Source organism: Otolemur garnettii, unplaced genomic scaffold (assembly GCF_000181295.1).
Source record: "Otolemur garnettii isolate 467f Iridium unplaced genomic scaffold, OtoGar3 scaffold00046, whole genome shotgun sequence".
NCBI lineage: Eukaryota > Metazoa > Chordata > Mammalia > Primates > Galagidae > Otolemur > Otolemur garnettii.
In genome coordinates, this window is record NW_003852441.1 from 7,147,864 (window position 1) to 7,161,392 (window position 13,529).

Here is a 13,529-nt window from a genome sequence, read left to right on the forward strand (position 1 = left end):
CTCTGTCTCAAAAAAAAAAAAAAAAAAAGACATGAATAAAATAATTTTAAGATCTAGGAAAAAACCAACATAAAGGAGAAAGATTAAAAGAAAAACTTAACCCTAGAAGAAACAGGTATTTCAAAGGACAGAAAAGAATTTCAAAGCTCCATATTTTGTTACCATAAATTAAAAACCCTTAGAAATTAGTATTATTGGGGCGGCACCTGTAGCTCAGTGGACAGGGTGCTGGCCCCACATACCAAGGGTGGCAGGTTCAAACCCAGTCCCAACCAAACTGCAACAAAAAAATAGCTGGGCATTGTGGTGGGCGCCTGTAGTCCCAGCTACTCAGGAGGCTGAGGCAAAAGAATTGCCTAAGCCCAGGAATTGGAGGTTGCTGTGAGCTGTATGACGCCACAGCACTCTACCAAGAGTGATAAAGTGAGACTCTGCCTCCACACACACACACACAAAAATTAGTATTATCTATTGCCACAACAAAATATTCCTTATAGGTATCAGAAAATAAAGAAGTCTCTCAGGACACAGAACAAGAAAATAAAAAAATAGCAAAGTCAAAGACACAGGGACTTCAGCCAGTCCAAGATCCAAATAACACAAGTTTTTTAGGAAGAGGTAACAGGAAAAACATGAATAAACATATCAAAAATTAAACAGCAGAAATTTTCTCAGAATCATGAACCTTTAAACTAAGTGTTCTTCTGGTACAGAAAAAGATGATCCAAATGTTAGCCTATCCTCATATAATTATAAAACACTAGGAATTAAAAAAATATAATGAAAACCTCCAATGAGACAGAAATTGGTAATACAGAAGTAATATTTCTGCTACAATAAAATAATCTATACATGATTCCCAACCTCATCTTGTACATAACGCTCACCTTTCTCTCCCATCTTTCACAACGCATTCAAATCTTGCTCTCTCTGAAACTTTCCGCCATGCAGTTTATCTAAACTCATCTTACCCACTTCTGCACCTTTCAATTGACATTCAATCTGTTTCACCTTATACCTTACTTCTTAAATTGTGTAGCCAACTGTCATTTTTTAGAATGACTACTGGTTTTAACTGTTGGTTCTCAGAACATAAGAATAATGTCTTTTTGTTTGTTTTTTAACCTTCCAAAGAATTCTGCATTCGGGAAACACCAATCTTATTTCAAAACCCCCACACAAGCTCTGTTTTCTTTTTGAGTGCTGTGGCATCACAGCAACCTCCAACTCCTGGGTTCCAGCGATTCTCTTGCTTCAGCCTCCCAAGTAGCTGGGACTACAGGGACCTGTGACAACACCTGGCCATTTTTCTGTTGCAGTTGTCATTGTTGCTTTAGCTGGCCCACGCTGGATTCGAACCTGCCAGCCTCTGTGTATGTAGCTGGCGCCCTACCCACTGAGCTACAGGCACCGCCACAGCTGTTTTCTAATTGCAAGTATTCATTGTTCCTAAACGACAATCAACGTTTCTACTGTCTGACAGTACACATCCCAGAGAAAGTACAGAAAGCATACCTTCTAGAGAGGGCTGGGAGGGTAGAGGAAATATGCCCACCTGAGGAATAAAACAATTATAGTATCTTTGTTCAGTATCAATGCTTACTCCTGACCCAGATCCGTAACAAAATTCCAACAAAGCTGGATCTATAATATTAGGCCAGAACCAAATTCTAAAGATTCTAACTTATGAAAAAATTCCCCACTACTGTGTCTTTGCAAACATTTAACACTTCCTGGAAAGAGACACAAGCATGAGAAAACTAGCTGGTTATAGGTTTATTTAAAAGCAATAGTGAAAAACAAAACAAAAAATAAAACCCAATCAACTCAACTTTTAAAAGAAAGTTTTTTTTTTTCACCTGGTGTTTACTTGCTTAAAAACAATAAATGAAAAGAGATTTTCTTTATGAATTCCCCATACATGAAGAAACTAAAGAATAGTAAAGACAGTACAAATACATGGATGCTTTTCCAGTTCTAAATTTAAGTGAATTGTCTTTCTCATATGTTTTGGTGATTACTGCTATATCCTTTCTTTCTTAGACTTCAAACCTGTGGTTCAGCTAGAAATTAAGGTAATAGAAATCAATTATGTTCAAGAATTAGTTATGTAACTGGGAACAACAGAGCAGACCTATAGCCCCACCTACAAAGGAGGCTAAAGCAGAATGATTCCTTGAGTTCAGGAGTTTTAGACCAGCCTGGGCAAGACAGCAAGGCCCCTTCTCAAAAACAACAATAAAGAATGAAATCTGTACTAGCTTTCATTAGAAACTCTAGGAAACGAGCAAGGAGGTTCTTTTAAGAAGCATTTCCTGGCTCGGCACCTATAGCTCAGCAGCTAGGGTGTCAGCCACATACACCGGAGCTGGTAGGTTAAAACCCAGCCTGGGTCTGCCAAACAACAACTACAACGGAAAAAAAAAACCAAAATAGCCAGGTGTTGTGGTGGGCACCCGAAGTCCTAGGTACTTGGGAGGCTGAATCAAGAGAATTGCTTAAGCCCAAGAGCTGGAGGTTGCTGTGAGCTGTGATGTCATAGCACTCTACTGAGGGCGACATAGTAAGACTCTGTCTCAAAAAACAAAAAAAAAGCAACATTTTCTTGCTGCTGTAATTCAAACTAATTATGAAATACTAAGTTTCTTTCTTCAATATAGCTCCCACTTGATTATTCCTTACAAGTGAAAACTTAAGGGCATACATATAGACACACATACTACTCTCTCCCTTCTAGACTCTGCTATTTAAAAAATAACAAAATATTCTACGCACCCCTACTATAAGACCCTGTACCTTCTACCAATTTTTATTGGTTGAAAATATAATGTATACCAAACCCTGAAAGAAAAGAAAATAGAAATAAGTGTGCCTCTTTGAGAGTACAAATATATTTAGAGTCTAGTAAAGTTAGAATACAAACTGTTGAAAAATTATTTTAAAACATAAAATCATGTGTTCTGCCAGCTTTTTAAGTCATCTTTCACCATTTGTTTTGTATTTCTAAATAAAGGATGAAAATTATTTTTGTGGATATTGGTATAAATGTAAAGCCACTGGCTTTTATGATCACAATATGGGTGAAGGGAAGAGAATTATTTAATAAGTCACATCACTTAGATTCAACTGAAGGTTTATGTAAAGTATTATTCTGGAGGTATTATTTTTTAAAAACTAACATGTTTCTAATAATATCTTAAGATGTTACAATATCATTTCTATAGTTTTATGAAAAATATTAGTGCATTAATAAAAAAAATCACTGACATCTGTACTCTAACATATACATAATTTTTTCAAGTGACTATGACATGGAAATCTTAAAGGAATTTAGCCTATTAAAATGGGAATCTATTTTGCCAAGTATTAAGGCCAGAACTGTATAGATCTATAGAGGACAATTAAATTTCCTTTCTATTCTCAGAGAGTTTAATAAGAAAGAAACTAAAAGATAAAAATGTATCCAGATCGTTGGCTCTTTTTTCCCAGTAAAATTTAAAAGTAAATTTCAAAAGAAAAATTGTGTTTACTTAAAGATTACAGAATCAATAGCCTTTTAAATAGATGTGTTAAGTGGTAATATTCCAAATGGCCCATGAGATAAAAGAATACCAACATCTCGGTTTGAAAAACTTCATAAAATAAAGTAACTTTAACTCAAAGCCTTCCCTTGAGTTGAGCCTTTTATTTGATTACCAAGAATACTCACATGTGTGGGTTTTGAACTCCTGTAGGATTGGGATTCAGAGTAAACCTTGCTGTAGATTTGAAAGGTGGATTTGCAAAATTCAACTTCAGTGCTTTGCGTTTACCTAAGAAATAACAAATAAAAAGTAAAAGTTTCAAGTACTATATATAGATAGTATGCTGAGGGCATAAGAAAGTCACACCAAAAGTAAGGAAAATTTGCTTTAATAGATAATACAGGGCAATAATTTGAAAGGCAACAAAGAATTTCTTAGAATTGAGAAAAAGTAAATAAAAACCATCTAAAGTTGTTACTAACCATAAATCACTCACTAGGCTATGATTTAACAGATACAATGCTCAGATCTTCAAGTTTACATTGTTCAAAGGTGTTAACACTTTTACAATGAAAATACCACTATAAAAATCATATATCTTAGTAGGTAAATGGGAAAATTCTAAAATACTACCCACTTCTCTAGTGTTATATTTTAATGCCCTCAGTTTAATAAAAATCTTTTTTTCTCAATTTAATACAAACTGAGTGCAAACCTGAATCATTCTGCAACCATGATCAGCTAAAAACGTCAAGTTAATAACACAGGTATTCTGAAGCTGTTTCTTTGGGGGTAGAAAAGGAAAGGTATCAATATTCTTTATTACATAAGTAAAACATATCCATTATAGAAAAGCCAAATAATTCAGAAAAGAAACAAAAATATACAAAAATGTTATATATGTACATCTATATAACATAGTGTTTTAAAAATCTTATATGCACGTGTCAATCCAATTACCCCCAAAATAATCACTGTTCACTTTCTACTGTAGACATTTCTCTATACACAGATACTAACATGTATTTTTTTATCTACAACTGAAATCAAATCATGATACTGTCTATAACATGTTTTACTCATTGACCACATTTCTTTTTATATCAATAAAACTTACAGAATAATTCCTTTAGAATGCATGTGGATACTGCGTAACAGAGTTGGGTTTTAAGGTATTTGCCGAAAACTTGGTTTCACGTTCACATTAAAGATTACTTGTTCCTGCACTCACTCTCCACAGTTTTTTATAAACTTATCTACGAATTCAAAAAATATCTTTGCAATCCAAACATTTTCTCACCTCAGCAGAGTCAAACCGTTAACTAGAGGGCTCAAACCGCAGACCTAAGATCTAAAAGGGCAACTGAGCTACACAACACACTAGTAGGAAAGAACTGCAAGGATGAGAACACAGAGCTCTAAGCCACAGCTCCTAGATCAGCTTCCAGGAAATGGCCTTTCTTCAGGGCTATGCCAAATTCCCAAGAAGATCAGACACATTCGTTTTCAGAAATAAGGATGGTACAACATGATAATTTTCCACATAATTTGGCCTTTCTGGGGCGAAATATTTTTTAAATCACTTTTCTCTGACATGAAGTAGAGAAAAGACATTCACAGTAAATGTGCAAAGGATAGTCTAAAAAAAAAAAAAAAACAGATTTGACTATATACAAAAACTTTTAAAACTTAAAATTGAAACTTGGGAAAATCCTTGCAATTCTAATCAATAAGTCTATATAAACACATCACATAAATCAAGGAAAATGGAAAACCTGGCAAGAACATCAATAGTAAAGGCAAACTGAGAAATATGAAAAGGCACTAACACCAAAAACATTTAAAACTTCATTGACTTGACAATTGCAAAGTCTGATGGTTTTTTATTTTATACACACACACACATCATATATACACACACACATATATAGATAAAATATTGATCTGAATGACTAGGTAAAATAATCACTAATACAATAAATTGCTGATAGAAATATAAATTGACATAACTTTCCTGGTGAAAGGTTCAGCAATACATAAAATTTTTTAGGCCAGGCGGTTTGTGGTGGTTCATGCCTGTCTCTGGGAGGCTGAGGGAAGAGGATCACTAGAAGTCAGGAATTTGAGACCAGCCTGAGCAAGATCAAGAGCAAGACTCTGACTCTACTACAAATAGAAAAATTAGCTTGGCAAGGTGACATGTACCTGTAGTCCCAGCTACTCAGGAGGATGAGGCAGGAGGATCGCTTTGAGCCCAGGAGTTTGAGGTTGCTATGAGCTAGGCTGAGGCCAGGGGACTCTAGCCTGAGTGACAGAACAAGACTCTGTCTTGAAAAAAATTTTAAATGATTGCTCTTTTACTTCTTAGATATTTGTCTATAGAAAATACTAATAGAAGATTATTCAAGGCCTTGGAATTTGCCATGCTAGATTTTGAAATTTTGGGGATTATGAATTCCCTCCTTCCATTCTCTCTCTTTTTGAATTACTATGTCTAATAACTTATCAAATGTCTATCTCACTTGTCTTATTTTGTTGTAGGCAGGTAACTTGTCTTCTAGTTTCTTAGTCCATAAATGGCAGGGGATTTTGTAACAGAATGGATAACACTCAAGAGTCTCACTCATATCTGGTTTAGATTATTTTGATGATTTAATTTGAGACTTTTAAGCTGTTGATATTTAGGCCAGATTTATGAGTGGATGTTATGAGGAGTCAAAACTCTGAGGATGCTGGGGGGTAGGGTGAATGTATTCTACACAGGGACAGATGTGAATATTTAGGGTTCAGAAGGCAGAATGCAGTGGACTCAATGGTGGCCTGGGCCCAGAGATAAATGGTCCTAATCTCTAAAACCTATAGATGTTACCTTAATATGGCAAAGTGTTCAGAAAAGTTTAAGTTAAGGACCTTTGTGTTCATTTGAATGAGCTCCATCCCCACAAACTCCCCACATTAAATGCTGAGCACCACTTGGTATATAAGCCATAATCTCCAGATGGAGAAAAACTAATAAAAGATTAAGATAAAATGCAGGACAATATCAGAAGAACTATTGTGAGAAACTATCCAAAGAAAAACACCAAAATTGGCCCTTTCTTCAAAAGCTCAATTTGAGGGGATAATCGCTAAATTTTGCAGACAAACAAAATGTTACTACTTAAGGTGTTCTCTTGAACAATAAACATTTGTATTTAATACACACAAAGAGGAAGATTCATTCTTAGCACTGCACTCACATTTTAACAAAAAAAAAATGGGCGTATTGTATTAAAGGTCATTTACTTCATGAACAACAGGTATAATTTAACAGAATGTTACTTAACTTATACAAATTAGATTTAAGGGTACTATACTTCAAAATCATCTACAATTATTTTAAAAAACAGTCTAACTGTGCATTCTGACCATTCACTAACAAAATACACTATATAATTCTGTAAAAGTTCAAGCCTCTTGGCTCGGCGCCTGTGGCTCAAGCGGCTAAGGCGCCAGCCACGTACACCTAAGGTGGCGGGTTCGAATCCCCAGCCCGGACCCGCCGAACAACAATGACGGCTGCAACCAAAAAATGGCCAGGCGTTGTGGCGGGCGCCTGTGGTCCCAGCTACTTGGGAGGCGGAGGCAGGAGACTCGCTTGAGCCCAGGAGTTGGAGGTTGCTGTGAGCACGATGCCATGGCACTCTACCCAGGGGGATAGCGTGAGGCTCCGTCTCAAAAAAAAAAAAAAAAAGTTCAAGCCTCTTGGGCGGCGCCTGTGGCTCAATGAGTAGGGCGCTGGCCCCATATACCAAGGGTGGTGGGTTCAAGCCTGGCCCCGACCAAACTACAACAGAGGAAAAAAAAAAAATAGCCAGGCATTGTGGCAGGTGCCTGTAGTCCCAGCTACTGGGGAGGCTGAAGGTTGCAGTGAGCTGTGACACCACAGCAAGGGTGACAAAGTGAGACTCTGTCTCTTAAAAAAAATATAAATAAATAAATAAATAAATAAATAAAAAATTCAAGCCTCTCCAAGCAAAGATGACTCAGAGCCTAAAACTAGTACCAAGGTGTTAGGGTATGTATATTGCCTGTTCTCATGTGTGTACCCCAACTCTCCAAATGATGATCAATTTAAGATAAACTCTTAAGGCAATCTTAAGGAAGCCAGGCCCCCCAAAATTAATCAAAAGCAAGGTTCAGGGAAAATAAAAAGAGATAGCTTTTATTATACTTGGGAGAGTCTGTTTCTGGCTGTCTGAGGGATGATCTTACACACACACACACACACACACACACACACACACATATCTTCTCTTCCACTCACTTTCTCTTGGTTCTACAGTCTCTCGCTGGGCTGATCCTTCTCGCTCCTTAACTTCTCTCTTTCTCAAAGGTCTTTATTTATTTTAAATAAATAAAAATAAAAATAAAATAAAATAAAATAAAAATTTAAATAAAATCAAACCTGAGAGGTGATCCTGTCACCTTGTACTCAGATATTTTTAATGACAAAAATACAAATAAATATTAATATAGATTTTTTTTCAGAAGCCTGAAATAACTTTCACAGGAAGTAAAGGAGGCAAGTGATAGTATAAACAGCCTGTGGAAATTTCTGGATGCTAATAGAAATAAAAGCATCTGTGTAATAAGGTTTAAAATTATTGATCAAAAAGATTATAAATTTGCGTGAAAACCCCACACTGTACCCTAGAAGTGCATTAATGTACATAGTTACCATTCAATTAAAAAAAAAGATTATAAATTTGCAATTATAATAATTTCTTTGGTGGGACTGTCATACATTCAATTCCTAACCAGTCAACAGAGATAAAGAATGCTTCCCCTTAACTACAGCAATAGAGAAACCAGGCATGATCAAATATCTTAAATTACCTATATGGAAATCATTTCCTGTGAGAGATCATTTGTATACCTAAAACTTTAGATCAGTACTTAATATATAGGTTATGCTTTCAAATGTTTACTGATCTGAGAATAAAGTTGACATGAACAGCCCTAGACAACTCAGTCTAGCCAGCTCAATTAGCTAGAGTTAAGTTTCTGTTTGCAACTAAAAGCCCTGACTGATAAAGAAAAATATCTGTCCTCATCACAATCCCAAAGCACTGCTCTACCCCTCAGGGCAGTATGGCTTTTCTCTTGTCCCAGCTTATATAGAAAATGAGAGTATTTGTTCAATACTCTGGGAAAATTAAAATTGCAGCTGGCTCAGGGGCTGGGCTGAACAGTTGAGCAGCCCTGGCTCCACTCGGCCACTCAAAGGGCAGGGGGGAACACCCCTCAGTACTACTTTCAAATTCTGGTTTCAAAGCTCTGCTTTATGAGAACAGCCAGTACTATTCAAACAAGCTTTTCATATCTTTTCATATCATCCAGATACAACATCTTTCTCACCATTCTCACAAGAAAAGCACTCCTAAGCATGGGATTGTCAGGAATATTAAGCACTATGATTCTGAAAAACAGGGATTTGGCTAAGTATATTTGCACTCATTGAGGCCCAGGAATTGTTTGCTCTAATTACGAGCAATTCACAGACTCACAGAATACTGAAATTGGAAGGAAGTCATCATCTACCTTTCATTAGCTTTTAAACAAGATGATGGAGAACCCTGAAAATTCTTCCTCCATTAACTTCTCAATAAATACAAACCTTTAACATCATTTTCCACAATGATTTTCCAACCAATAACCCTGTAGTTTTGCTTCAACGTCACCCAAATATCTCAACAGGGGCAGCTGAGAGTCTACCACTCAAAATGATATCCACAGCACTTCAGCAATATAGTTGCTAAAGGCATTTTTCCTCACCTTCCTCAGATGAGCAAAAGATACCATTTCCTCATTATTCATGAAGAACCAGCATTATTCAGAGCAGTGGTTCTCAACCTTCCTAATGCCACGACCCTTTAATACAGTCCCTCATGTTGTGGTGACTCCCAACCATAAATTAGTTGCAAAACTGTTGTTTTACACAACACGAGGAACTGTATTAAAGGCATTAGGAAGGTTAAGAACCTGATTTAGAATGTCCAAAAACATCAAAGAGTCTGCCCCAAAGAGATAAACTATGTTTATCCAGGCTCACTTTGCCACCCTCTCTCCAGTCCTCTTCAATTCTGCTCCCATCTGTTTATATCAAACTGGAGACAATTTTCTGCTCTAAATTTTTAAGTATCTTGATGTACCTATGAACTCTGAAAAATCACCTATAATAGGTTCCTACAACAAAACAGTAGTTGGAGTATGTATTTTAATTATTAGCATACTGTTTTCCTAATTAATATTTCAGGGCCCTCTCAGTCAACCTAACAAGCTTGTTTTCTCTCCTCATATGGTAGGAAAGCAAGATTCTGCTTCCTATATGCTCAGATTCAAAGAAACAGAATCCTCCTACCCAACTTGTAAGAATACAGACTATCCCCAAAATATTTTAGCCAGTCCACACATCTTCAACAACATTGATCTCACCAAATTCGATAACCCATGTTTAACATCTATTGCAGAATAACAAAGTTCTTTATTGTTGATGGCAATAAAGATCACAGAAGGACCTATAATAGCTGCCTGAAGAGTGTATTTTTTTTTTTTACATAATGCCAACAGTTCACTGTGGGTTTTATGGCAGGCTGTTAGAAAAACAGCCGTCATTGAATCACATCACCCTGTGTCCATACCATGCTACAATGTGATTTTGTAATTTCATCCATCAATAGGTGGAGACTATTTTCCCACTTTTGGAATCCGGGCTGGCCTTGCGACCTGTTTTAACCAGAAGAATATATCAGAAATCATGTTTTATGACTTCCAAACCTAAGCGTCTATGAGGCCTTGCAGCTTCCACTTTTGCTTTTCTGGAAGCTATCCTATGTCTAAACCAGAGGCAGCTCAGTCCAGCCTCTCTGATAATGAAAAGACCATATGGAAGGAATGAGAGGGCCAGCAGTTCCAGCCATCCTTAAAAACTACTAAATGCAGACACATAAGCAAACTTGGGTGACAACAGCAGAACTACCACCCAACTAATGAACAGAATCATGAAAATTAAATAGCTGCTCTTTTAATTAAATAGTTACACTACTTACATGCCAAAAAGAACTAGAAAGGAATAAGCAAAAAGCAATCAGAATTAGTCCCTCTTAAGGAACTCCCACTGCCACAATACAGGATTCCCAACAACTAAGTACAAGAAAAAGTGAGAAAACTGGAACTGTAATGTACAAGTCAGTGACTAACATACAACCCGATCCTGCTGAATAGGATTCCCATATTCCACTAGGGAAGAGGAAGGTGCCTTAAATTCTAATTTCTCTCTTGACTCTCATTCTTATTATCTCATTTTCAAAACAGAAACATAACTTTTTAAATTATCTGTAATCACCGGTTATGAAATGAGTAACACACAATTCTAACTCTTCAACTTTATATTCAAACAATTTCAGAAATAAGGAAACAATGTGGTAGGAAAGAACTTAATTTTATTCTCTTTTCGCCCAAAATTACTACAGTGATGAGAGACCTAATTATTTCATAAACTGAAGACAGAAAGAGGAAGGAGGTCAGAGTTGGGATTAGAAGGAATGGGCTCCTTTCACTGTGTCAGTTCTACCCTAGCCTTGCAGTATCAGGCATTCTGTGGACCCATGTATTAAACAAGTTATCAGCTAACATTGTATTGCCCCCCCCCCAGACCTTTCATACATATAAGTGAGCAATTACCAAAAAATTTATAAAATCTCACCTAGGATTCTGAAGTGCCATCAATAAAACAGTTTATTCATTCATGCAGTTGTGGTAAGGATTAATACACCTTAAACATGCAATGGTCAGCAAACACTGGGTATGAAAAACTGGCAACTGCTGTCTTAGCTATAAGCACAAATTAAAACCTAATCAAAAGATTATTAGAATCTCCAAAAAAGATGGAAAAGGTCTATTTGATAGCTTTTAAACCAGCGGTTCTCAAGCTGTGCATGACCCCTTTTTAACAATGAAAATACGTTGCGGCATTAGGAAGGTTGAGAACCACTGTTTTAAACCAACAAAATATAGGCCAGACGTGGTGGCTCATGCTTATAATCCTAGCATTTTGGGAGGCCGAGGTAGGAGGATCACTTAAGCTCAGGAGTTCAAAACCAACCTGAGCAAGAATGAGACCCCATCCCTACTAAAAATAGGGGGAAATAATTAGCTGGGTGAGTATCAAAAAATAAATTAATAAATAAACCCAACAAAATATATTAACAAGGAAATAAAGAATTTGGCTGGCTTTGTCTATTTGTATACAATTATTATCCCATAAAAAGCCCCTACCCTATCTATCCAAATTCAGCATCCGGATGACACTCAATTTCTCAAAACTAGCAATAGCAACACAGAGCAGTGCACCAGTTTGCCTACTTCTAAAACTCAACTCTGCTGCTTACTAGCTTTGTGTGTACACTCCCCGACAAATGATGCCACCCCTGCCTCAGTCCCACACTCACCAAACAGGACTAACTAACACATGCTGCCTTCCTCTAAGGGCACCATGAGGAGGAAAGGCATTACTTGCATGATGGAGTCAGCTACACAGCCACACATTTCCCTCATTTATTATCAATTATGATATTAATGATATTCATAACATTATCAATTACGTCTAGGTATGTGATGTCAAAGTCCTAAACCAGGTGACAGCAGATAACCAACAACCATGCTTCCTAAACGCTAAACATTTTCCCCATCTGACAAGCTTGGGCTTCGGAGGCTCAGTGCCAAGAAAAAACTGAAACAATTCACCTTCAGCATTCCTGCCCTCTGGTAGATGATTCGTAAGTCCTTTACCTGAGCAGAAAGATATTTTTAACACAGAATATCAAAGATCTGTTATTTCTCAGTTCCTGAGTGTACAAAAGGCTCCTAGCATATTCTTAGGGTCTGTAAGACAGTGGCAAAAGAGGCAGTCTACTTGTACACTACATTTATTTATTTGTTTGTTTGTTTTCTGAGGCAGAAGAGTCTTGCACTGTCACCCAGACTAGAATGCAGTGGCATCATCTCAGCTCACTGAAACCTTAAACTCCTGGGCTCAAGGGATCTTCCTGCCTCAGCTTCACAAGTACCTGGGCTACAGACACACGCCATCATACACAGTAGACTACATTTGACCTTGTTTGGCTAACAAAAGTCTTCAGGGAGTTTAAAGGCTTAAAATCCCCAAATTTGCTTCCAACTTAATCATTCAAAAAAGAAAAAGAAATTTATTTTTTTATTTTTTTTAATTTTTTTTATTTTGTTATTAAATCATAGCAGTGTACATTAATACTATCATGGGGTACAGTGTACTATTTCTGCATACAATTTGAAATACTTTCATCCAACTGGTTACCATAGCCTTCATGTCTTTTTCTTAGTTATTGTGTTAAGACATCCATATTCTACATTTAGACAGATTCACATGCACCCTTATAGGATGAACCATAGGTGTGATCCCACCAATCACCCACCTCTCTCCCCCTCCCCAAAAAAGAAATTTTAAACTTATTTCAGTCAGAGTAAAAGAAGGAGTTTCTCAAGATTCATGGAATAAAGCTCCCAGTATGTCCTAGAAACTCCTAACTGATAATTCATTCTCTGACTGCAGCTAACCAGTAACTTTGACATTGATTATAATAGCCCCTCTCTCATCACTGGTAATTTTACATTGGTTATGCACAATGCTATCATTATATGATTCTACAGGCATCCATACCTTTGATCTATCAATTAACAGCATGACTTTCCATCAGACTCTGAATCAAAAGTCTACTACCAACAAATAAATATATAATTCCTCAGGCTAAACCAAAAATCCCTCTGCCCAAGTCCTCCTTAGTCCAACTTCCTAAAAACTACTCAGGGAGCCTGCTAGCCCAAGAAGGACCTACTGTGGTTATCAACACAACTGTCAAGGCTTTATTAAAAACACAGGACTTGGGATGCTAGTTCACGATGATTATGTAACTGCTCAAACAGATT

General features: G+C 36.8%; 1 protein-coding gene across 3 annotated transcripts in view; it reads right to left on the minus strand.

Moving 5' to 3' along the window:
- Positions 1-13,529, minus strand: part of MAP2K4 (mitogen-activated protein kinase kinase 4) — a 153,229-nt gene that overhangs the window by 101,529 nt on the left and 38,171 nt on the right. For 2 of the 3 annotated variants that reach the window (XM_023514067.1, XM_003791083.3), the window contains one exon: positions 3,710-3,812. The exons of the other annotated variant lie outside the window; for it this stretch is intronic. In XM_023514067.1, coding sequence (XP_023369835.1) covers positions 3,710-3,812 — 103 coding nt within the window. The remainder of the gene's footprint in view (positions 1-3,709; positions 3,813-13,529) is intronic. 3 annotated transcript variants of the gene reach the window in all.